This window comes from Pistacia vera, unplaced genomic scaffold, assembly GCF_008641045.1.
Source record: "Pistacia vera cultivar Batoury unplaced genomic scaffold, PisVer_v2 Contig347, whole genome shotgun sequence".
Lineage (NCBI taxonomy): Eukaryota > Viridiplantae > Streptophyta > Magnoliopsida > Sapindales > Anacardiaceae > Pistacia > Pistacia vera.
Genome location: NW_022196165.1, coordinates 1,810,337 through 1,834,881, shown reverse-complemented (window position 1 = coordinate 1,834,881; position 24,545 = coordinate 1,810,337). Strand labels below are relative to the sequence as shown.

Below are 24,545 nucleotides of genomic sequence, written 5' to 3'. Positions count from 1 at the left end.
AGGGCTACGTGGAGTTCTTTGTTGAGCATGGAAGTAAGAATAGCAGAAGAAAAACCAAGTTGAAAAATTCTATGGAGTCAGATTGTTGTACGCCAAAGATAATTATACGAGAACAGATGGAAAAGTGGAAAGAGACTGGTGATTTCCAATTATAAATGGCTGCTTGAGGTGCTATCTCCATTGCGGCGTGGAACATGATGAAATGGACGAATATATACCATTTGAAATTTTAGATAGCTGGTCCTCACATTCAGGAATTTACGAGCCACGAATAAGAAGCGATTAGTAAGTTGGATTGAATTCACGAAAATATTTCGGTTTGGTTTCTAATTTTTTTATTTATAGTTGCTATGTTATTATTTTTTTTATTGATGTAAACATTCATTATATTTCCAGTTTAATGTATATGCACTGCAAAGTGCTTGCACAATTGAATCGGAAGCGCATGGACTGGGCTACACCTATGTGAAACTTGGAGGTTGAAATCTTCTTATAGAAAAGGTAATAGTAACTCCAAACCCATGAGCCTATTATATAAAGTTATTGGAACAAGTTGAACGATTCCTTTTTACCTCCCCATAAATGATGGCTGACGCTTGTGCACTTCAGAACAGCAGGTTTCTTTTTGCCTTGGTAGGAAACCCTCCACAGGAAAATCAAGGCTTTTTACTCCATTTCTGGGCATAAGCGGAGGGAAATTAAAAAAAAAAAAAAAAAAAAAAAAAAAAAACAAACCATATAAATGAAACTCATGAAGCTCTGCGCTCATGGCAATTTATCAGCTAGCCTTCTGCAATTTATATTCACGTCCTAAGCTCTGCCGTTCTCCATTCTATTCAAGAATTGTGAAGTAGTTTTTTTTCTCATGTTATTCGTTGTGTTTTCAGACTGGCTTGATATCGTGAGCACATGCTAACGATTTAGGTGGCAACTTGGTGCATGGACACATATTCTGATGACTGTCAATCTCAATGTTTTCTGGATTTTCTTCCCTGGAATGACTACTCTGCGTGGACACATGCTGTTAATGTTTCTGGTGTTTGGTTTTCTCATTTCTGGACTATGAAACGATGCTGATGACACTTTAATTGGGTTGTAATTTGAATGTTCTGTTTTGCTTGAAACACCCGTTTAAATGAAGTTTTTGACTACCTGATTCAGATAAATATGTACTATCTACTTTTGCCCAAGTTTAGTTTTCTGGCAGTGAAATGATGTTGATTACTCTATTCACTGTTGTAAACCGCCATCACTGGTTTATTCTGATCTTCTTATGACGACGTGTTAGGTTAATTGGTTTGTTTCTTTTGTATGCCTATGGGGACCAGAACTTATAAACTGCTAAATTAACATACTTCTATCCCTCCTAAAACTCAAAGTTGTTTGGACTTCCAATCAAGATTAACACTAACCTTACGTCTGTATGTTAAAAACTACAAGATATATACACATAAGAATTTATATATGAATATTTGGCATGATCAAAATCCATGGTGAGCCTAGATGATATATAGACATTTCACTTTTGCAGGGAGGGATCAACGATCAAAGAAGTAGAAATTGTATATTGTGATTGAAATGTACATTTCATCATTAAACAGTGAGCTGAAATTTGAGTAAACATGCTTGATATTATTGAAAAAAAGCTCTCTTATGAGTTTGAATATTAAAGGAGTTGAAAGATTTACATGATTTTCCCAGGCTCTTAAAACACTAATACTCTCGTAACCTTGACATTGCACAGTCCAAAGCATCAACAAAAAAATCTGTATTTCCACAACAGAACAGTGTGATAAAACATTATGACAAAACAAATTTACAATAACAGATTCAATGGCTATGGGTAAAATCTATTTGATGAAAGGAAGCTACAGAAAGTTACCTGCATCATCTTTGGTGGTTTGATTCTGAAAACATTTCCCAACAAGAATGCCAAGCTCTGCAATTGTAACGAGTCAATGTAAAATGAGAATTAAGAGCTTTTCTCTGAAGAAGAGTTGGTTAACTGTACCTCTGAGTTTCTCAAACAAGACTGCAGTTTCAGCCTTCGTAGGCGTCTTCTCCTTCCTGTCAGTTACTAATTCTACTCCCACCATGAGTCCTCTCCCTCTCACATCTCCAATGGCTGAAACAAGATTTAATTAATGTGAGAAAAGCTGCATAATAAAATTGCAATTTCAAAGCATAAGACATTTAATCTGAGATTCTCAAACAGCTTTTCAATTGAACAAGAAAAAATACAGCGAGAGAGAATCAAAAAGCCACAGAAAACTTTCATAAGATCTATGTGAAGACTCAGATGTTTAGAAGTAGACATTGTGTGTCAGCAGCACAGAACATATTATTATTAGTCTCTATAGTAGTCATATCACACCATCATTTCAATATGATGATGTGATGTCAATTGGTGCTTCCACCAAACATCACCAAAATCCAAATGCCGTTAACAGCAGAATGATTTATTTTCAGTGTCGCATGAAAACCTATAGAAACAAAATAGATCCACAATTGGGTTTTTCACTCATATACATATTCCTGAGGAGCTTAGTTCATATAATTCAGGAGAGGAGTAGAAAGAATATGTGCGCATGCTGGCACATACACACTAATTCAAAGTCTTAGAATGACTGTAATAAGCTTACTCAGAAACTCTGTTTACGACATTTGTTTACATGATATAAAAAATATGGTTAAATAGCCCAGGTCTTGCCAAATTTGCAGTTCAATTTAATGTAAAGCAAACACAGTCAATTAAGGGGAAAAAAAAAAAAAAACTCTGAGAAGTTACTAGTTCAAGAATAATTACTATCATGTCTCTCTTGTAGAGCTCTCAAGCATCCAATTAGGTGAGAACCAATGTCAGCACAATGTGCTTGACGCTTTTCTTTATCGATAACCCTGAGCACCGCAAGCCCACCAACAGAACATACGGGGTTTCCACCAAAAGTGTTGAACTGAATCTTCTGAGCCATTACACTAGCTATCTCCGGTGTTGTCACTACAGCTCCTAATGGCAAACCATTGCCAATTCCCTGGAAAATCATAGTATCGTAATGTAAATGAATTATCTAAATAAGAACCATAAGAGGGAAAAAAAATACTAATTAAATTGGCGATAATATTGAAAAAGACTAATTGTTTATGTATAGGGCAACATTAAGAACTCAAGGGATTATCATCAAAACCTTCGCCATGGTTAGTATGTCGGGAAAGACCCCTTGTGTCTGAAAGCCCAGTAGTGGCTTCCAGTGCGACCAAATCCAGTTTGCACTTCATCAGCAATGCAGACACCACCAGCCTTGCACACAATGTCATAAACATGTTTTAAGTACCCAGGGGCCAATTCCACTGCTCCACCAAACTCCCTAAATTTAGGCAAAACTTAGAAAAAGGGAAGTGCAATTTTTAGAGACCAATTCAGGGCTGTTGAAAGCACCAAATTTATATATACCTTTAGGGACAACTATCAATCAAAACCTGAATGGCAGCTATAAAACCAGCAACTTTTCCTGAACTTCCAAAATCAATGTGAACTTGTACGTCTTTGGCATAAAGGACCGCGTTCGAGCCAAAGATTCCGCGGCATGGATCTGGATTTACAACATCATGGCTTTCACCCTGATTTCACCCTGCAAAGTGGCAGGTCAGTTTATGAACACAGGTTGAATTTCATCCAAAAAAAATCACAGTATAACAGAAATAATGACATCAAGTGCTACACTCGAGAGCAAACCTTTAGGTTTCCAGGTTTTTTTTATGCTAATGCCTCAGCAAAGTCAGCTATAGCATGGTGTAGTTATATAGTCGTTGCATGCTATAGAAGATTGTTTTGCTTTGTAATGATTGTTTTGCTCTGTAATAGCATTCAGGATATCAGGATGGCAATGCCCACAAGACACAGTAACTATTCCAGCAAAAGCATCCAGGTACCGCTTCCTGCTCTCATCAAACAAGTATTGCATTTTCCCTTCAACAACATTGAGCTGTACACCAAAACAAAACAAAAAATAAAATAAAATAAAATCAGCTAATCAAACAAGGAACAGCAAAAATAAAGAATAACCAATCATGCAATAAACTTGGCTTAGTATTTGCATACAACTTTGCTTTACAAACCAAACATTACAAAAATTTAAACAAGTTCACGAAAATTCAGCACACTCGTGTCACATAGATATCCCATTTCTGTTCAACAATATTAACAATAACTCAAAAACAATAAATGACTAATTGGATTCTTTGATAAAAAGTGATAATCAAAGCAGAAATTAAGTAATAATGCAACTCTCTTAACTTCATATCTGGTATGCTTATAAAATTAACCAAAATTTTATGACTCAAGTTCATACAAAGGCCCAAAACAAGATCATAATACATCAATATACTTCACCTAAATAGGTTCACTTAGGCTTCATCACAGCAAACAACAAATAATTATAAACAACACAAATTAGAAAAGATTTCTCCTTTTAAGCAAAAAAATGCATTTTTAGTTCATAAACAAGATAACAAGCCATGAACTAAACAAATCCATTCGACAAAAGCAAACTACTCTTTGTCCTTCAAATGCAATTTAAAAAAAAATTAAAAAAAAAAAAAACCACACTTAAGTAGAAGCAGTTAAGCTCCATAACAACTAATAATCACAAACAACACAACTTAAAAAGAGTTCAACTTTAAGATAAAGATCATATTTTCAGCACAAAAACACTAAAAATTGACTATTTTGAAACAAACGCATTTCCCAAAAAACACAAAAACTTACAGGCTTTTGACAGTAGTAGAACAGAGAAGGACCCAAAAAGCGCTTTCTTTTCTCAGGAACTTGCTCAGCAGAAGGACCCAAGTAAGGCTGCGGCTGATAATCCAAGGGCGGCAACTGGGGCGGCAAGGAAGAAGAAGAATCATCGTCACCAGGAACCGCAGAGACTCCTCCTACAATTCCCATAAAGCACCAGCAATTTCTTTAAGATTAGCTTCTCCAAAAACGCCATTTAAAAAAAAAAAATTGAGAAAAAAAATTAGAAGATAAATTTGTTAAAAACTTAAAAATCAACAAATATATTATATATTTTCCATTATTTATAAGTTTAAAAAATTAAAAGTAGAGAATTAAATAATTAAAAAACTAAGAATATATTCTAATATTATTTATAAATTTAAAAATATTTTTAAAATTAAACCTGATAATGAAATAAATACAAATATATTTTACAACTATCTAAATTACTATTTTCTTTTCGTTTCTTTTTCTAATTTTCTTTTTTTTACGTTGTTTAGATATTTAATTATTTTTAGTTAAATCTGAATTTATAATTTTATAAATATTTTAAGTTTATAAATACTCATTAAAATATTGGGAATTATTGAATTACATTTTTACCCTTCTTGAGAGTTAAATCTAATATTCTTTAAATGAATTTGTCCTTTTTCTGTTTGTTTTAATTTTTAAATAGAACTTCTGTAGTTTCTTAATTATTTTATATAAAAAATAAAAAAAAGTGTATGCAAATTAATATTACTCCTAACATAATATTTTGTTTTCTTAAATTTTTTTTTTTTTTTATCAATATTGGATATTAGGTAAGACAATGGTGGCCGGAATCCTTGGAAGACTACTCCATTAGTGTGGGAATTTTCCTAATGTAAAAGAAGTTCAAATGAGAGATTTAGTTGGTGAATACATTGGTCACATTGAATTAAAGATTAGGGAAAAGGTACAGCACTTTGCTTTTCATATCATATGTTTGATGAATTTATAATAAATGTACAAACTAAATATACAAATTCTTATATCAGACTGATGTCGTACAACTCTTTTACAGCCATTTGATGAATCTCTATATCCTCTCTTTTACTTTTTATATGTTACCTGCCAAAGGCTTCTATATGTTACCCTGGAAGCGAAATTCCGGATTGGTTTATCTGTAGAAGTCAGACTAGAGACTTTCCATCAGATTGGCTCAATGATAACTTAAATGGTTTTGCTTTTTGTCGCTGTTGCATCATTCCGAGACTATGAAGAGGCCGGAACTTCGCAAGTTCGTTGTCATCTGTTCGTTAACGAGGTGATCGTTTCCGCTGGCTGTTTGTTTAATGGATATGGGCATGAGGCTATTGAATCAGATTATGTATTCTTAAGATATGATTATGATATCATGGCCTTGGAATTGGAATTGCTCACTGAGAGTTTGAATAGCGAGGGCTACATGGAGTTCTTTGTTGAGCATGAAAGTAAGAAAAAGAAGCAAGGTGAAAAAGTGTGGAGTCAGATACGAGAACAGATGCAATAGTGCAGAGAGACTGAGATTTCCAATTACAAATCGCTGCTTGAGGTGCTATATCTCCATTGCTGCGTGGACCATGATGAAATGGACGAAAAAAAACCATATGAAATTTTAGATACCTGGTCACCACATTCAGAAATATACAAGCCACCAATAAGAAGGGATTAGTAAGTTGGATTAAATTCACGAAATATTTCGATTTGGTTTCTAATATTTGATTTATAGGTGAAGCATAACTAACTTTTTATTTCAAAAGACAAAAAAAAAAAAAAGAGAATTAGACAATGATCATAAGTCATAATGCATGGAAAATGATCTTGCATTATTTATTTGCATGTAGAAATAACATATGGCTATGTTGTTATTATTTTTTTTTTTTATTTGATTTAAATATTAACTGTATTTTACAGTTCAACGTATATCAGGTGCGAAGTGCTTGCACGCCATGAGCATCGGAAGCGCATGGACTGGGCTAGACTTTCGCCAAACTCGGAGGTTCGACTCTTCTCAAAGAAAAGAAGGTGATGTAACTCCAAACCCATGTAGCTTATTATATAAGGTTATTGGAACAACTTGAATGATTCCCTTTTACTTTCCCATGTCCCTCCGGTGGTAAAATGATGGCTGATGCTGGTGCAAATTCAGCACAGCAGGTTTCTTCTTGCTTTGGTAGGAAACACTCCACAGGAAAATCAAGGCTTTTTACTCCATTTCTGGGCATAAACGGAGGGAAATTTTTTTTAAATACATATATATGAAACTCATGAAACCCTAAGCTCATGGCAATTTATCAGCTAGCCTTCAGCAATTTATATTCATGTCCTATGCTCTGCTACTCTCCATTCTGTTCAAGAATCATGAAGTAGCTTTTCTTCTTATGTTATTCGTTGTGTTTCAGACCGGATTGATCTCGTGTGCACATGCTAATGATTTAGCTGGCAACTTAATGTTTCCTGGATTTTCTTCCCTGGAATCAAATTATGTTAGCGGACTACTGTGAGTGGACACATGCTGTTTCAATGTTTCTGGTGTTTGGTTTTCTGGACTGTGAAAGGAGGCTGATTGCACTTTAATAGTGTTGTAAGCCGACATTATGTGAATGTTCTGTTTTGTTTGAAACACTAGTTTATTGTAAACTTGAAATTTTCCTGATATTTCTGCCTTCTGAGGCTGCTTTCGTCTTTTATTTTGCGTTATCAGATTTGTTTCCAGATGGTTGGACTTCTTATCAAAATTGCATTCAATATTATCACAAATATTTCCAGATTTCTACATAATCTTTTACTGCCGAACGGTTTTTCTGTTGCTCTTCAATAAAGTTACTAATCTACTTTGGCTGAAGTTTGGTTTGCTGGCAGTGAAATGATGTTGATTACTCTTTTCACTTTCGTAAACTTCTATCACTGGTTTAATCTGGTCTTCTTATGATGTTGTGTTTGGTTAATTGGCATGTTTCTTTTGTATGGCTATGGGACCAGAGCTTATAAACTGCTAAATTAACATACTTCTATCTCTATTAAAACTCAAATAGTTAGGACTTTCAATCAAGATTGCATTCAAGATTATCACAATCATTCTCCGAAAGATGTATATAGATATTGCCAATCTTTTTTACAGAGGCACGTGCGTATCAAAAGTCAACAACTAGTCATTAGCTTCAGCAAAACCAAAACAGCTACCAAATTAACACTAATCTTTGGTCCGTATGTTAAATCTACAAGATATATACACATAAGAATTTAGATATGAATTTTTCACATGATCAAAATCCATGGTGAGCCTAGAAATATTGTGAAATAATATACATTTCATCATTTAACAGTGAGCTGAAATTTGGAAACATACTTGATATTATTGAAAATAAGCTCTCTTAAAGAGTTTGAATATCAAAGGATTTGGAAGATTTACATGATTTACCCAGGCTCTTAAAAGACATACTCTCATAACTTTGACATTGCATAGACCAAAGCATCAACAAGAAAATCTGCATTTCCACAACAGAACAGTGTGATTAAACATTATGACAAAACAAATTTACAATAACAGATTCAACGGCTACTGTTAAAATCTATAGGATGAAAGGAAGCTACAGAGAGTTACCTGCATCATCTTTGGTGAAACACATTGGTGGCTTGATTCTGAAAACATTTCCATGTAGTCCACCTTTCCCACCAAGAACACCGAGCTCTGCAATTGCAATGAGACAATGTAAAATGTTAATTAAGAGTTTTCATCTGAAGAAGAGAGTTGGTTAATTGTACCTCTAAGTTTCTCAAACAAGACTGCAGTTTCAGCCTTTGCAGGCGTCTTCTCCTTCCTGTCAGTTACTAATTCTACTCCCACCATGAGTCCTCTCCCTCTCACATCTCCAAAGACTGAAACAAGATTTCATCAATGTGAGAAAAGCTGCATAATAAAATTGCAATTCCAAAGCATAAGACATTTAATCTCAGGTACTCAAACAGCTGTTCAATTGAACAAAAATAGATACAGCGAGAGAGAATCAGAAAGCCACAGAAAACTTCGTCAGATCTATGTGAAGACTGAGGATGTTCAGAATAAGTAGACATTGTGTATCAGCAGCACAGGACATGTTATTATTAGTCTCTATAGTAGTCATATCACACCATCATTTCAATATGATGATGTGATGTCAATTGGTGCTTCTGCCAAACATCTCCAAATGCCTTTATAAGAAGAATGATTTATTTTCAGTGCCGCATGAGAACCCATAGAATGAAAATAGATCCAGAATTGGGTTTTCCACTCATATACATATTCCTGAGGACCTTTTCCACTCATATACATATTCCTGAGGAGCTTAGTTCATAAATTTTTGGAGGGGAGTAGAAAGAATATGTGCGCATGCTGGCACATACACACTAATTCAAAGTCTTAGTATGACTGTAATGAGCTTACTCAGAAACTCTGTCTAGGACATTTGTTTACAAGATATAGAAAATATGGTTAAATAACCCAGATCTCGCCAAATTTGCAGTTCAATTTAATGTAAAGTCAAACACTGTCAACTGAGAAAAAAAGAGGGAAAAAAAAAATACTCTTGAGAAGTTTTTAGTTCAAGAGTAATTACTATCATGTCTCTCTTGTAGAGCTCTCAAGCATCCAATCAGGTGAGAGCCAATGTCAGCACAATGTGCTTGACGCTTCTCTTTATCAATAACCCTGAGCACCGCAAGTCCCCCAGCAGAACATACTGGGTTTCCACCAAAAGTGTTGAACTGAATCTTCTGAGCCATTACACTAGGTATCACTGGTGTTGTCACTACAGCTCCTAATGGCAAACCATTGCCAATTCCCTGGAAAATCATATTATCGTAATGTAAATGAATTATTTGAATGAGAACAATAAGAGGAAAGAAAAAAAACTAAATTGGTGATAATATTGAAAACGGATAACTGTGTATGTATAGGGCAACATCAAGAACTCAAGGGATTATCATCAAAACCTTTGCCATGGTAACCATGTCGGGAATGACCCCTTGTGTCTGAAAGCCCCAGTAGTGGCTTCCAGTGCGACCAAATCCAGTTAGCACTTCATCAGTAATGCAGACACCACCAGCCTTGCATACAATGTCATAAACATGTTTTAAGTATCCAGGGGCCAATTCCACTGATCCACCAACTCCCTAAATTCAGTCAAAATTTTGAAAAAGGGAAGTGCAATGTTTAGAGACCAATTCAGGGCTCATGAAAGCACCAAATTTATATATATCTTTAGGGGCAACTATCAATAAAAACCTGAATGGTTTCAGCAATAAAACCAGCAACTTTTCCTGAACTTCCAAAATCAAAGTGATCTTGTACATCTTCCGCATAAAGGGCCACATTCGAGCCAAAGATTCCGCGGTATGGATCTGGATTTACAACAGGATGGATTTCACCCTGCAAAGTGGCAGGTCAGATTATGAACCCAGGTTGAATGTCACTCTTAAACATGTTATTTATTTTTTCGTTTCATCAAATAAACAAATAAAGAGAATAAACTAAGTATATGTGATACAAATCAATTTACTCTTCAGTAAAAATATTCAGAAAACTTGCTACAGTTATGGGTGTGTGTCAGAAGACAAGACTGAAGAAATAAGCATGCCACGGCCAATATTTGTGAAGTAAGCTCTAATTCACACCCCATGTTAACATTGTTGGATATTTACTAAACCAGCTTACCCTTAACATTGCTGAATATTTAGTAAACCAGCTTACACTTGTGACAAGTGTATGAGAGAAGAAAGAAATGTTATTAATCCCTATTGTTCCTGAGATGATAAGCTTCACACTATGTTGTCATTCCAAACAATTCCAGATATCAAAAGTTTGCCAAACAAAAAACCATGTTAAATACATATCCTCCGAACATATAGAATGTCGACAAACCTGTGGTATGGGGTACTTCCACGTGTTTAGGGCAGTCAGTCCAATTGTATTGGAGCCTCCACCATGATAAGCATTTCTTAGGGCAATCATGCTGAGATTACCACTGTAAAGTCTAGCCATCAACATTGCTACTTCATTTGCTTCTGTCCCAGAATTGACGAAATACACAACCTGCATTTCAAATCTCAAAGTAACTAAAGACATTTACATTGTCATCATAATGTTGTTATTAAGTGGCCATCTTAATGTGTAATGTTATAAAATGAAAATCTCATCCAAAAAATATCACAATATAACAGAAAGAATGACATCAAGTGCTAGACTCAAGAACAAACCTTTAGGTTTCCAGGCATTTTTTATGCTAATGCCTCAGCAAAGTCAGCCATAGTATGGTGTAAGTATATAGTCATTGCATGCTGGAGAAGATTGTTTTGCTCTGTAATAGCGTTCACGATATCAGGATGGCAATGCCCACAAGACACAGTAACTATTCCAGCAAAAGCATCCAGGTACTGCATCCCGCTCTCATCAAACAAGTATTGCATTTTCCCTTCAACAATATTGAGCTGTACACCAAAACAAAGAAATAATACCGGCTAATCACAACAGGGAACAGCAAAAATAAAGAATATCCAATCATGAAATAAACTTAGCTTAGTATTTGGGTACAACTTTGCTTTACAAACCAAACATTACAAAAATTTAAACTAGTTCATAAAAATTCAGCACACTCTTGTCACATAGATAATCCATTTCTCTTCAGCAATAGTAGCAGTAACTCAAAAATGATAAACAACTAACTGGATTTTTTGATAAAAAGTGATAATCAAAGTAGAAATTAAGCAATTGTCCAACTCTCTTAACTTCATATCGAGTATGCTTATTAAATTAACAAAGAGTTTTATGACTCCAGTTCATACAAAGGCCCAAAACAAGATCATAGTACATCAACATACTTTACCTAAATAGGATCCAAAAAGCGCTTTCTTTTCTCAAGAACTTATTCAGCAGAACGACCCAAGTAATGATTAGGCTGATAATCAAAGGGCTGCAAGGAAGAAGAAGAATCATCATCTCTTGGAACCGAAGAGACCTAACAGCAGATCCTCCTATAGTTCCTATAAAGCACTAGACCTGGCAAACGGGCGGGTTGGGCGGGTATGGTCCGGGTAGCAACGGGTCACGGGTTAACGGGTGAAAAATTCTCACGGGTCGACATTTTTATGATCCGTACCCGCCCGTGTGGACGCGGGTCACCCACGGGTCACCCGTGAAAATGGAAGCAGCTTTTTACATTTTTCATATTTTTTACTGTTTTCCATATTAAACTTATTAGTTATTAACTTATTATATTAAATAAATCGATGATTAAAATAAATTTGATTAGATTTCACCAATATTATTAATTCAATATTAATATTTTTCATATTTATATCAAAGTCCACCATATAGATAATAGAATTAATAAACACTAAACATACATAGTAATTACTAATTAGTAAACACTAAACATATAAAATTGTTTAACATTCAACATACCTTAAACATCGTAAACACTAAATATTAAACGTATATAATTGTTTAACCAAGTACCAAACACACTAAACAAACAAAGCCTCCCTTGATTATGCAATCTCCTTCCCCCGCCCTTGACTATGGCACAACCAGCTGAGCATCATCAATTTCATCTTCTACAATTAACAAGATATAAGTTAACTATCGTAATTATTAACAAACAAAATATTAAAACATGTGAAATATAAGTTAAAATGTTACCTTTAACTCATACAGAAATCCATGTCCTGGTGCATATCAAAGACTCTGCATTCTCCGGTAAAAGTAAACTTCGATATTTACTGAGCACTTTGCTACCAATACTGAAACTGGATTCCGAAGCAACAGTCGTTATTGGTATACTCATCACATCACGGGTCATCATCGAAGTATCGGATACGATCACTATTTTTCTTCCAATGGTCAGGACATCCAAATGCAAAATTTGATGCGATCAAATCTTGCCTCTCCCAAAAAAGTATCCAATTCGGACTTCTTAGTAGCACTAAAGTCACTCTTGTAGTAGTCAAATTCCTGCACCATTTAAATAGTTAAATTTAATAAAGCAAAATTACAAAATAAAGAAAACTTATTAATCACAGAATATAAAAATATTTGGGATGATTGACTTACACAGATATCATCTCCAATGATATGAGGATTACTAGCTTGTCCGCAATATCTCCAGTGGGAACCTCATGGCCACTAGACTCTCATAAGCAGCAAAAAGCCTATACAACTCCTGTTGCACCAACTCCAACTTCTTGTTGCAACTACGGGCCATCAACTTTTTTGTAACAAAACTCAACAAACTCAAACTTGAAACGTGGGTCCAGAATGTTGAATTGCTACACAACTGTATAGAATCCCAATATTTGTCAAATTTCCTTTCATTGACTTGCCATGGTACTAAGAACTTCATCCTCATTTTCCATCTCTTCGTATAAACGCACTTGAATTCTCCACCATTCTGAGATACAAGTTTGCTGTGGGGTACTGGGAACCCGAAAAAAGAGTAGTGATCTCATAAAATGGTTGCAAGAACTTGCAATCCTCTCGCCCTTATCCCATCTTCATTTGAAGGACAACTTTATAATTGGGATCTATCAGTGCCAAATGAACAAACACACGACGGTATATTAAGCACTTTCAAGCATTAAATAAGTGGAATTCCATCTCGTGGGAACATCAGTTCGTAATCCTTTTGAGCTTATTACACCAATTTGTTTGACAAGTTCTCCAAACTTCATTTTTAGCCTCACTTCCTTTAACATATTTCACATTTCACGAATTTTATGCAAAGCCACGCTACTCACCTTTAACCCTTCTTGGACTATCAAATTCAAGATATGTGCACAACATCGCACATGAAAAAAAGAACCATCACATAATAAAACATTTACAGACAAAGTTGACTCCTTAAAATGTCTTCCATTTTATCATTATTACGCATTGTCTAATGTAAGAGAGAAGACTTTCTTTCAATCCCCAATCTTTAAGAAATCATACACTATGTCTGACAAAAGAGCCCCTGAGTGTGGAGGAGGAATATGGCTAAAATTCAGAATTCTACTCTGTAACTCCCAGTCTATCAACATAGTGAGCGTTAAAGAATATACCCATCAGTAGTACAAGAACTCCAAATATCAGAAGTCAAGCATATTCTACCCGAAACCCTCTAAAGCAAGCTTATCCTTTCCTTCTCCCTGTAATATATCTTTAAGTAATCTGCCTTAGCGGTGTTAGTATAATGTTAACTTCATGATTCAATACATATGGACATCCCTAATTCCTTCATGCTCCACTATTGAATATGGGTATATGTTTTATGATTCCTATTGCCATCTTCTCACGAAAATTTCTTGAGAAATCTTCAAACGTCTCAATTTAGTGTCACAATCCATCATCATTTGATCTACACTAGTAGTAATGGTACGTTTAGGACAACCTTCCATATGGCGCCTCATATTCTTAGTCCCATGACTGGAACTACCATGTGCATAAGACTTACCACAAATCGAACACTTTACCCTCACTTCCCCATTATCTTCTGTATATGTTGTAAATTGACCCCAAACATCTGAAACTTTACGTCTTTTTGGACAAACAGTACTACCAGTAGAAGGAAGTTGACCTACGGCTACATTACGACCCATTCCTAAATCTGTAGAGTCCTCTATACCAAGCCAATCTAAAGGACACAACAAAGTATTTACATTTAAATTAATTAACCAATCATAATTCATAACAATTCGTCAAAAAAAAAAAACAATCCCATATATTTTACAAGCAAAAAGCCCTACCAAATGACTGGATTTTTCCAACTCAACAATCAACACCCTCAACTCCAATAAGTATAACCAATATAATTCATAACAATTCATCCAAAAAAAAAAAAAAATTATAAAAGAATTTAAACATGATTACTTACTAATAATCTAATATGTTGGGTGCACAATCAGAAATAGAAAATATATTTGATAAATATTAAAAAAAAAATTGTCAAATAAATAAAATATTCTATAATAACACGTTGGATTAATGTATACTTTGTCCAACTTTTAAGGAGATCCCTAATTAAACTATAACCATTTGGGTTCCGAGTGTTAATTACTTCATTTCTTATCAAATTATATTGTAAAATGGGGCCCCTTTCTATTTTACCTCCAATCTTTTGGATCTATTTTAAATTAAATTAGACCAACTAATGATAGAGTTCAAGTGTCCAAGGAGAAAATGTGAATAAAATCTAATATGAAAATGTAAACACAGCATCTAAAGCCTTAATTTGGCATTTCTTGATTGAAACTAATATGATATGTTAATAAATACATTGTTTAAGTAGTTGATGCACATGTACTATTATTTAACAAGTAAAAGGGTGGCTTTAGTTAAAGATATATTGTAATATTTGGTTTACTTATTATTTTAATTAATTCATTTCATTTTTTTTTTAAATGTTTAAATAACTACTGATCTAAAATGGTTAAAGAAAAATTAAGAAAGTCTCCTCTGAGTGTTGTTATACAAAAGAGAATGCAATTCTTAGAACGTCTATCAAGTTTTATGGTCATTTGAGGAAATCCAAATACACTTGCTATCCTTCTGTTTAATGTCTATTAAACCAAGGGTACATTTACTAACAAAGTCTTCAACTAATTGACGGTGCAAACTTAACAAAATAGTCAACAAATAAATGAACTGACCAAATCATAAATGAGCTGAAAGTCTAAAACACAACCCACCACTCACTGAACCTAGTAACAGACTGTTACGAAACAAATATTCAATTCTACAAAATATTTAAAGGTCCTGCCCACCTGCTGTGCTGTTGCTGCCGTGAGAGGAGACATTGCTGCTGTGCTGGTGCTACCGTGAGTGAGATCTGCTGCTGCTGCTGCCGTGAGAGGAGATGCTCTGCGGTGACTGCTGTCGCTGCCGTGACCTGTGTGCGTTAGAGAAGTCAAAGAATGAGGGATCGTGGAGCGCTGTGAGAGTGAGAGAGTGAGGGAGTGGAGCTGCTGTGAGAGGACTGGAGCAGTGGAGGTTGGGAGCTGCTGTGGAAGAGAATGGCTGCGTTTTTTTTCTTTTCTCTAATAAGTTTTGCTATTTTACTTTAGATTAGGGTTTGAGTTGAGTGAGATGTGAGACGTGTCACAGTGAGAGGACGAGACAAGTCATTCTGATTCAGCAGTTTTTTTTTTTTTTTTTTTTTTTTTTTTTTAATTTTGAATTTGGGGTCAGGGGTACCCGCGGGTAGTACCGGTCCACCGTAAAAGTCACGGGCGGGCCGGGTACGGGTTAATTTTTACGGGTCGAGATATGTATTACCCGTACCCGCCGTTGGGTACGGGTACCGTTGACCCGCGGTACACCGCCCGTTTGCCAGGTCTATAAGCACCGGCTTAAAACGCCAATAAAAAAAAAATTTAGAAGATAAATTTGTTAAAAAACTTAAAAATAAAAAATATATATTATATTTTCCATTATTTATACGTTCAAAAAATGAAAGTAGATAATTAAATAATTAAAAAACCAAGAACATATTTTCATATATTTAAAAATTTAAAAATATTTTAAAATTAAACCAAAAAAAAAAACAAATATATTTTACAACTATCTAAATGGCCTCCATTTCTTTTCGTTTCTTTTTCTAATTTTTTTTTTTTTTTTTTTTGAGAGTTTTTTAGTTAAATCTGATTTTATAGTTTTAATTTATAAATACTCAGTAAAATATTGGGAATTATTGAATTACTTTTTACCCTTCTTGATAGTAAAATCTAATATTCTTTAAATGAATTTGTCCTTTTTGTTTGCTCTAAATAGAACTTTGTCCTTTCTTAATTATTAAAAAAAAAAAAATTGTATGCATTACTCCTACCATAATATTTTGTTTTCTTAAATATCAATTTATTTATTTATCAGTAAGACAATGGTGGCTCCAATCCTTGGCAGACTACTCCATAGTGTGAGAATTTTATTTAACATTAGGATATAATTACCATTACTTTTGAGATATGGGAAGGAAATAGCAAAGACAAGCATCATATTAGATTTACTCTGACCTGGATTAGCTCGTCACCGCATAAACTTCCCACTCCACACTTTTTCATCGGCAAACAACATTCCTTATATTTAAATTATGAAAAAAAATTGGACGGTCACCTTTCGAAGAGGAAAGTTAGTAATTCGTCTACGCCACAATCTGGCCAAATGATCTATAATATCCAAGGATACGTGATCTGTGTCAACATAGTCAGGTCCACCTAAAGTGCATTGGAAGATTGGGTACCATATTCACCTGCTAAAATGCAGTCAAAGCCCACTGACAAACCGTGTCCTTCATTATTATGATTGTTTTGAAACTCTACAACGGCGCAGACAGCAAGACCATAGAAGAAGTTAAATGCGGTCAAATACCGTGCCATCTTGAAAGTTATAGCTGATCCTGTACTTTGAAAGCAGAACCATTTTGGAATTTCGTTTCCTGGGAAAAAGATAAAAGCCCTACCTGGGCAGTAAACTGTAAAAATAAAAAATAAAACAAATAAAGCTCATCAGTTGGGACATCATTAAACTTCTTGTTACAATGAAAGAAATTAAAATCATATGAAATAAGCAATAGAGAGAGAGACCTCCTGGTTTTTCAGGACTCTTAAATTCTTTCGAGCATCTTCCACAATTTTTCGAACGCATTTTGATCCACCAGTTTGAAACAATTGATGAGGTTCACTCTTAGGTTTTGGGGGAATTTCTGGAGAATAGATTGACAACTTGGTGATGCTCCAGTGACCACGCAATTGTGTGCTCAATACTTACTAATTGACATGGAAGTTCTGGTAATGATCGAAGCTTCACGCAATAGCTTAAGTAAGAGAAGATAACATGGAAAGGTTTGTGATGCTTGTTGGAATGCTCTCAAAATTGTTTCTGCCTAGAAGTAAGCTCTTAGTGAGGATAGCTGACCAATATGTTAGGTAACCTCGATACAACAGTTGGTCAGATTTAATTCTTTCAGAGCTTCTAAATATAGTAAGTTGTCAACAAATCATCTAGTTTTGAACATCCTGAGAGATTCAGTGTTCAAGAGATTTCAACTTACAAATATTGCTGGAGACTCTTAAGCATTGAACAATTTTTGAGATTCAATATAACTAGTTTGGAAGGCTCTCTCTATCCTGCGGCAAATCCTCTATTGCAGTTTCATCTAAAAGTAACTCTATTGCATTACTCGAGATCTTAGGAAGCATCTTTAGTTTGAGCATAAGAGAGGCTGATTTTTTCAAGAGATCCTAATTCAATGCTAGTTGGAAAACAATGAAGACTTTTGCAGTGCCTTAGATTTAAGATAACAAGTTTATCAAGACTTTGAATAGAAGAGGAAATCTCATGCAAACTGAACAACCTTCTAAAATTAAACTTTGAAGATTTGGGCCAATGAAAGATCATGAACTTTAGAAGCGTCGAATGACTGAGGTCGATAAAATTTCAATTTATGAAGCTGTTGACAGGAAGAAATGATAGTTAGTAACTTTAATATACAACCGAAAGTAATCACATAAATATCAATATAGAATAATACACACATACATAATTCTCATACAACATTATGTGGCAAGAATAATTGGATGAAAGTTTAATTTAACTTTAATTAGCCAATCAATATCTTGTCACATAATATTGTATGAAAAATGTTGTATGAAAGTGATGTATGTGCAGTATACTCATCAATATTATTCCAGCACCAGGCCAAAGTTGTTCAATATTGCTATAAGGCATATCAAGGCCACAAGGTTCTCCGGCAAGAAATTTGACAACAATGATTCAACGAGCATCCATGCCAACAAAGGTCTTAGCTCTATAGAAACAGAATTAAGGCTTCAGAAACACGTACCCCACTACTGTTATTCTTTTCATAGTTTGAGTTAGTAGTTTAAATAATCTCAAATTATGATCACTTCCAATGCACGAGGTTGGAAGTGTATGATTTGTCCCTCTAATTGAGACATATCCAAACCTATGCCTTGTATCGCTTTAGTCCACTGACAATCAGAAAAAAGCTGACAATTAGCTAATTATAAACATAATTTAAGATTAAATTACTAGGTACTAGTCAAAGCTTTAAATTTTTTTTGTACTCTTTTTAATTCTTAAATATAAAACAATACTCTTCCTAGCTCACCCAAACCTTCTATTGCGTAAGCAAATGCACAAATAAAAAGTTGAAACAAAACTCTATAGCTGCTGTTTTCTTAAATCTCACATGTATGAAATAGAAATCAAAGGGAGGGATATAGTTTAAAATTTAAAATATATATATTAAAAAAAAAATGTAAGATTTGCGGTTTTCTTGATTTAGTAAATTACCTTAGATGTCACATTTGTAACTAGCTTCATAAAAAAAAAAATGGAAAATTGCATATTTTCTTTGACACTTACCGTTGTCCTGCAATACTTTATATATATCTTTATGATACCATAGACGACTACGTGCACCAGCATCTTCGTGGATTGTTGCCGCACAATTTCCCAACCCATTTCTTGAAGCAAATATGCGTTGTTATTTTGTTATCGCATGATACGGTTACTAGACATTGTCAATGAGAATATCTATACCACGTTTTGCAAAGAAGCCGCAAGCCTCTAAGACCGTGTGCAAACTCTCTATCTCCATTTTAGAAAACATGCAAATCTAGAAATGCTCTTGTCAAATCTTCAAGTTATCGTAACTTATTTTTAGCACCTTTTGAATATCCTCATTCGGAATTATTGTAATTTATCTATTGTACTTTTCCAAACATCTCTTGCCTTGCCATATAAAAGGGACCCAACACTTCAATAACTAATGGAACGCCTTTAGCATACATCATTACCTCTTGTGATAAATCAATAATTCTTAAGGATGATTTTGGTGGAAAGCATACCTATTAAAAAGCTATGAGAATCATCTTTAGATAATCCCCTATCATAAATATATAATCATCAGGCAATTCACAATTTGTAAGCACTTGCTTATCCCTTGTTGTAATGATAATTCGACTTCCCTTGCCAAAACATTTAGGATCTTCAATAAAAGACTCTATTTGCTTAAAATGTGTCACATCATCGAAAACAATGAGGACTTTTTTTGAGCCAAACCTTCGTTTTATAAAGGTGGAATCTATTTTTGAAGGCCTATCTCCTAATATTGGAGAAAACATTTCTTGTTTCAAAGGAGCTAATTTAGTATTACCACTTGATCTTTCTCTAACATTATCAACAAAATAAGAAGCTTCAAATTGACTTTTTATTCTAGTGTATACAACTTTTGCAATAGTTGTTTTTCCTATACCACCCATTCCCCAAATTCCTATGACGAGAAAATTAACTTTAACTTGAAAATCACGACCATAAACTTGATCGCATAAATAATGAACTATGCAATCACAAATACCTTGGATTCCAACCAAGTTCTTATTATCAGCATCTGAATGCAAATCATCTAATTTCCTCAAAACTTCCTGAACAACTCTCATTGCAATGTCAAATGTAGCCCTTGTAAGAAAAACAAACAATACTAATAAGTAATCCAAGTAAACCAGGAGAAGGAAAAAAAAAAAAAAAAGTGATTTCTATTCTGCAATAATTGATCAAAGAAATAGGTCATTTCACCCTTGAACATCAGAAATTCTCCTAGAAGAATTATGTTAGTGATTAAAAATAACTAAAAATACAGTTGTAAAAGGTATATGACCAAGAAAAGATTTACACATCTATATAACTTCATTTGGTCAGAATTGACCGTAAATGGAATTTGATCTTTGGCTTTGCATCTATATAACCTTAATTTGATATTCCACATCTTAATGTTGAAGATTTTTTTTAACAAATTAAACATACGATAATGCTTGAGATTGTTGACTAATGACCAATTACTGTTCAAAATGTGATACCCCGTGTTTTTTTATAAGTTTTACTAAGAATTATTGGTTAAAATTTAGGGTGCAAAGTGCAAGAATTAGGAACTTTGAGGGAGGAAAGTGTCACAACTAGAACGATGAAGGGCTATTAAATTTGCCTAATTAGCATAGAAAGGGCTAGGGTTCCATCACTGGGGCAAAGTCGGAGAAGAGAGGTAGAGAAAAAAAGGAAGAAGAAAAGAGGGAAATCCGAAATTGGTTGAAGGTAAGTGAAATTCATGCATACATTTCATCCTAAACCCTAGACACATGTTCTACTTTATGATGTGTGTTCATTTTAGTTTAATGTGATACGAATGTTTTGTATTTGATTTCTAATACTTATGTTTTAAGAGACTATTTGTATTTCTAATTTATGTTTGGTAATTGATTTTTATGTAATGTTTTCGAAATATTCACCCCTCCTTTCGGAATCCTAGTCCCTCGAAGCACCCGGATCCGATGGGATATGGACTATCCGAGAGGGGGTGTGACACAAAATGTTTAAAATAAATAGAACTTTAGGAATAATGAAAAAAAATAATTAGTCATTACTTGTGATTTGTGAAGTTGAACTTCTCGAAGTACAGAAGCATTTTAGATTTGATTTTATATGCTCATGTATTCTATGAAATATTTTCTCTCTCGCAAACTTAACAAAAGAAAAAGAAATAGAAACTCATCTGAAGCGATAAGTACTGCAAAAGAGTAGAAAATTACGTTGTGTTAGTTGCGATGTAGCCAGATAGGTTGGCTACTTTTGTCAAAGCATTCTTCCATGTCTGAATCTTCTCTTCAAATTGTTCTTCTGTCATTTGTAGCTTTTCTAACTTCTCCTTATTAAAACTTTCTACAAGCTTGTCAAATTCTTTCCCAAAACATTCATTCAGATTCCGTATATTTGCTGGATCTACATAATAGAAAATTGGTAATACTATCTGTTGATGCTTTTGTTTGCATTCAATGATCTTCGCAAGTTCTTCAAGGCACCATCTAGAGGAAGCATAACTTTTTGAGATAATGACAACGGAAATAGCTGATTCTTCAATTGCATTCATAAGAGATGACGAAATTTCATCTCCTTTCTCAAGCTCGTCATCAAAGAAAACAGTGATACCTTTATCAAGCAAAAGTCCACGTAGAGTGCTGGCAAAACAATAGCGAGTGTCCTCCCCTCTGAAATTAATGAAAACATCATACTTCTGTATCACTAAAGGAGTAGTGGAAGAAGAAGAAGAAGAAGAGGCCATCTCAACAAAACTCAAAACACCATCTCAAGAACACATCTCAAAATTATAAAAGCATATCACTGGTGAATCTCTAAGCAACTTCCTTGAACCTTCCATAAAGTCTACGCCACTCAATTTAGAGAAATTTTCATGAATGACCCTTTCTTAATGGTGAAATTATTATTTGACAGGGAGTTGTACCAAATAATGTTCTCACCTAACTTTTTTTCTTTTTTTTTTTTCCTGATTTGCACAGGCAGCACAGCCCTACTTAAAGTGGCATATGGATAGTTTCTCAAATTAGGAGCGACTAAAACAAATAAAATAAAATAAAGTGGCAAACCGTAAATCCAGTTTTAAAGAACGCCACCCAAAAAAATAAAAAAATTGTTTGGTGTATTGATTGTCATAATTTAGTATGCTGAAACTTGAAACAATGAAACTGAAACCTAATGTTACAAATATGACATTGACAAGGCAGACATTAGGACCCACACGTCAACAAAGTGGCATATGGATCGAGGTGCTGACATTGACAAGACAGACATTAAGGTGACACCTTAGTATGTATAATTTGAAAATGTTATGAATTTTCAAATACACCTTGGGCTTAGATCGATGTGTTGACATTGACTAGAGACAGACATTAAAGCCACACTTTAATATGTATAATTTGAAAATGTTACGAATTTTTAAAATACACCTCGGGCTTTGATCGAGGTGTTGACATCTTAAAGTGGCATATGATAGTTTCTCAGATTAGGAACGACTAAAACAAATAAAATAAAATAGACCTCTTCAAAAGTATATAAAGCCAGTTTTAAAGAATTCCACCCAAAAAATTTAAAAAAATAAAAAAAATTGTTTGATGCATCGGTTGTCTTAATTTAGTATGTTGAAACAATTGAAATTGAAACTTAATTAAAATAGATGAAAATATGATATTGACAAGACAGACATCAAAGCCCACACTTCAACAAAGGATCTGAAATGAAGACTTGGGAATTGACTGAAACAATCTGAGTTGATGATACTACTCGATTATCAAAACTAATCGGACGGCTGTGATTTAAACCTGTAACATTTTTCAAGTTTGCATCAGCGTCTCATACTTACATCATATCATCATTTACAGCTATCAAAGTGCTTTTGCTTTTGGTTCCTTCCTTCCTTCAGCAGCTCTGCTCTGCTTCTGAACCTCGACACGGTATTTTAAGCTTTGCTTTGTTTTGTCATTTTGTTAGCATTCCTTTGCAGTTTTTGGGGTACATTAATTTAAAAGATAGACATTATGGACTATGGAGTGCTGTAAAATTAAATTATCTTTTTAAATTAATTTGGCTAATTAATGAAAGTCTATGAATTAGGACGGCTGCTTCTTCTTCTTCTATAATTTCTCCCCCTTTCACTGTTCGCTACTAGAGCTGCAGTGGAGAAGAAGAAACCAATCTCTGAAGAAAAATCAAACAAACATCTCAAAATTGTAAGAGGCTGTAATTGCGTGAACTTTCCATAAAGTTGTTTCCCACTAGCTTTTTTTTTTTTTTCGTCCCATCTTTTTTTCTTTCTTTGACTCACTATTGTAAATGCCCTTGAACTTTTCATATAAAATTGTTTCCCACCGACTCCTTTTCGGTCGCATCTTCTTTTCTTTCTTTGACGACTCAATCTGTTTTTCTCCTTATTGATATAGCAGCAAAGCAATAACCAAAAAGGACTACTCTGGGGCATGAGGATGACCCAGCCTATCAACTTTAGGATAATATTCAAGTTTTATAAAATTACATGTCTTTTCATTACTTTTTGTTTTCTAAATTATTCTTGACCACTGTCCACGAACCTTTCACCGTGTTCGATAAGCAAAATTATTGGGACCCCAAGCATATATATATAAAATTATAAAATTATAATTGTCTTTAGCCCAGATAGGATGTTTATGGATTTGAAATTTTGACATCACATTATCTTGTTGGAATGCAGTTTAATCATGTATGTTGGATGAAGGTTACTACTATGTTAATGTTGGTGATGTTTGTTTTTTTGGATAATTAATTGATGTTGATTGCCTTTTAATACTGTTGTAACCTACCATTATAAGAGTATTTTGCTCTGTTATGTTCTACATAGAGTAGTATTTGTTTAGGGTTTGATTGATATGGGGTTTTAGGGATGAATGGGTAAAGAAGCACAAATTATGGGTATTAGACATAAAGCAAGAGACATTCCAATTCATAGAAATTGAATCAGTTTTATTTAATAAAGTGATAAATCTAAAGAAAGACTTTTAGGGCAAAAGTAGAAAGAGGCACACACTTTTCCATCACTTTACTTCTAGGAAAAGCAATTCATTGAGACAATTTCAAGGAAATTTACTAAAAATAGGTGTGAATGAAATTCATTTCACCATTGATCACTTTTTTATTTGCAAACCAAATATTCCCTCCATATTTAATAAGGTATTAATATTGAATTAGTGTCATAATCACACCCAATGATCACGGCCCAATAAGTCTAAGAAAAATATGAAATGGGGAGCGTCTTCCAGGGGAAATGATGAAATTAGAAATGCAGGAAAAGAGCCCATTAATTGCTCATTGAGATTGCATTTCTGAGTCAAGTCAAAAAGCGACAAAGGGAATAAC

At 34.1% G+C, this 24,545-nt stretch overlaps 1 protein-coding gene across 1 annotated transcript; it reads right to left on the bottom strand.

The window, feature by feature from the left end:
• Positions 1-1,842: 1,842 nt before the first annotated feature.
• LOC116139123 (alanine--glyoxylate aminotransferase 2 homolog 1, mitochondrial-like) lies at positions 1,843-10,114 on the bottom strand. The gene is made up of 5 exons (XM_031424794.1): positions 10,070-10,114; positions 9,755-9,934; positions 9,379-9,604; positions 8,549-8,662; positions 1,843-1,939 (listed from the first exon to the last, which is right to left on the bottom strand). The coding sequence occupies exons 1-5, from the start codon at positions 10,112-10,114 to the stop codon at positions 1,869-1,871; spliced, it is 636 nt and encodes a 211-aa protein (XP_031280654.1). The 3' UTR covers positions 1,843-1,868.
• Positions 10,115-24,545: the final 14,431 nt, after the last annotated feature.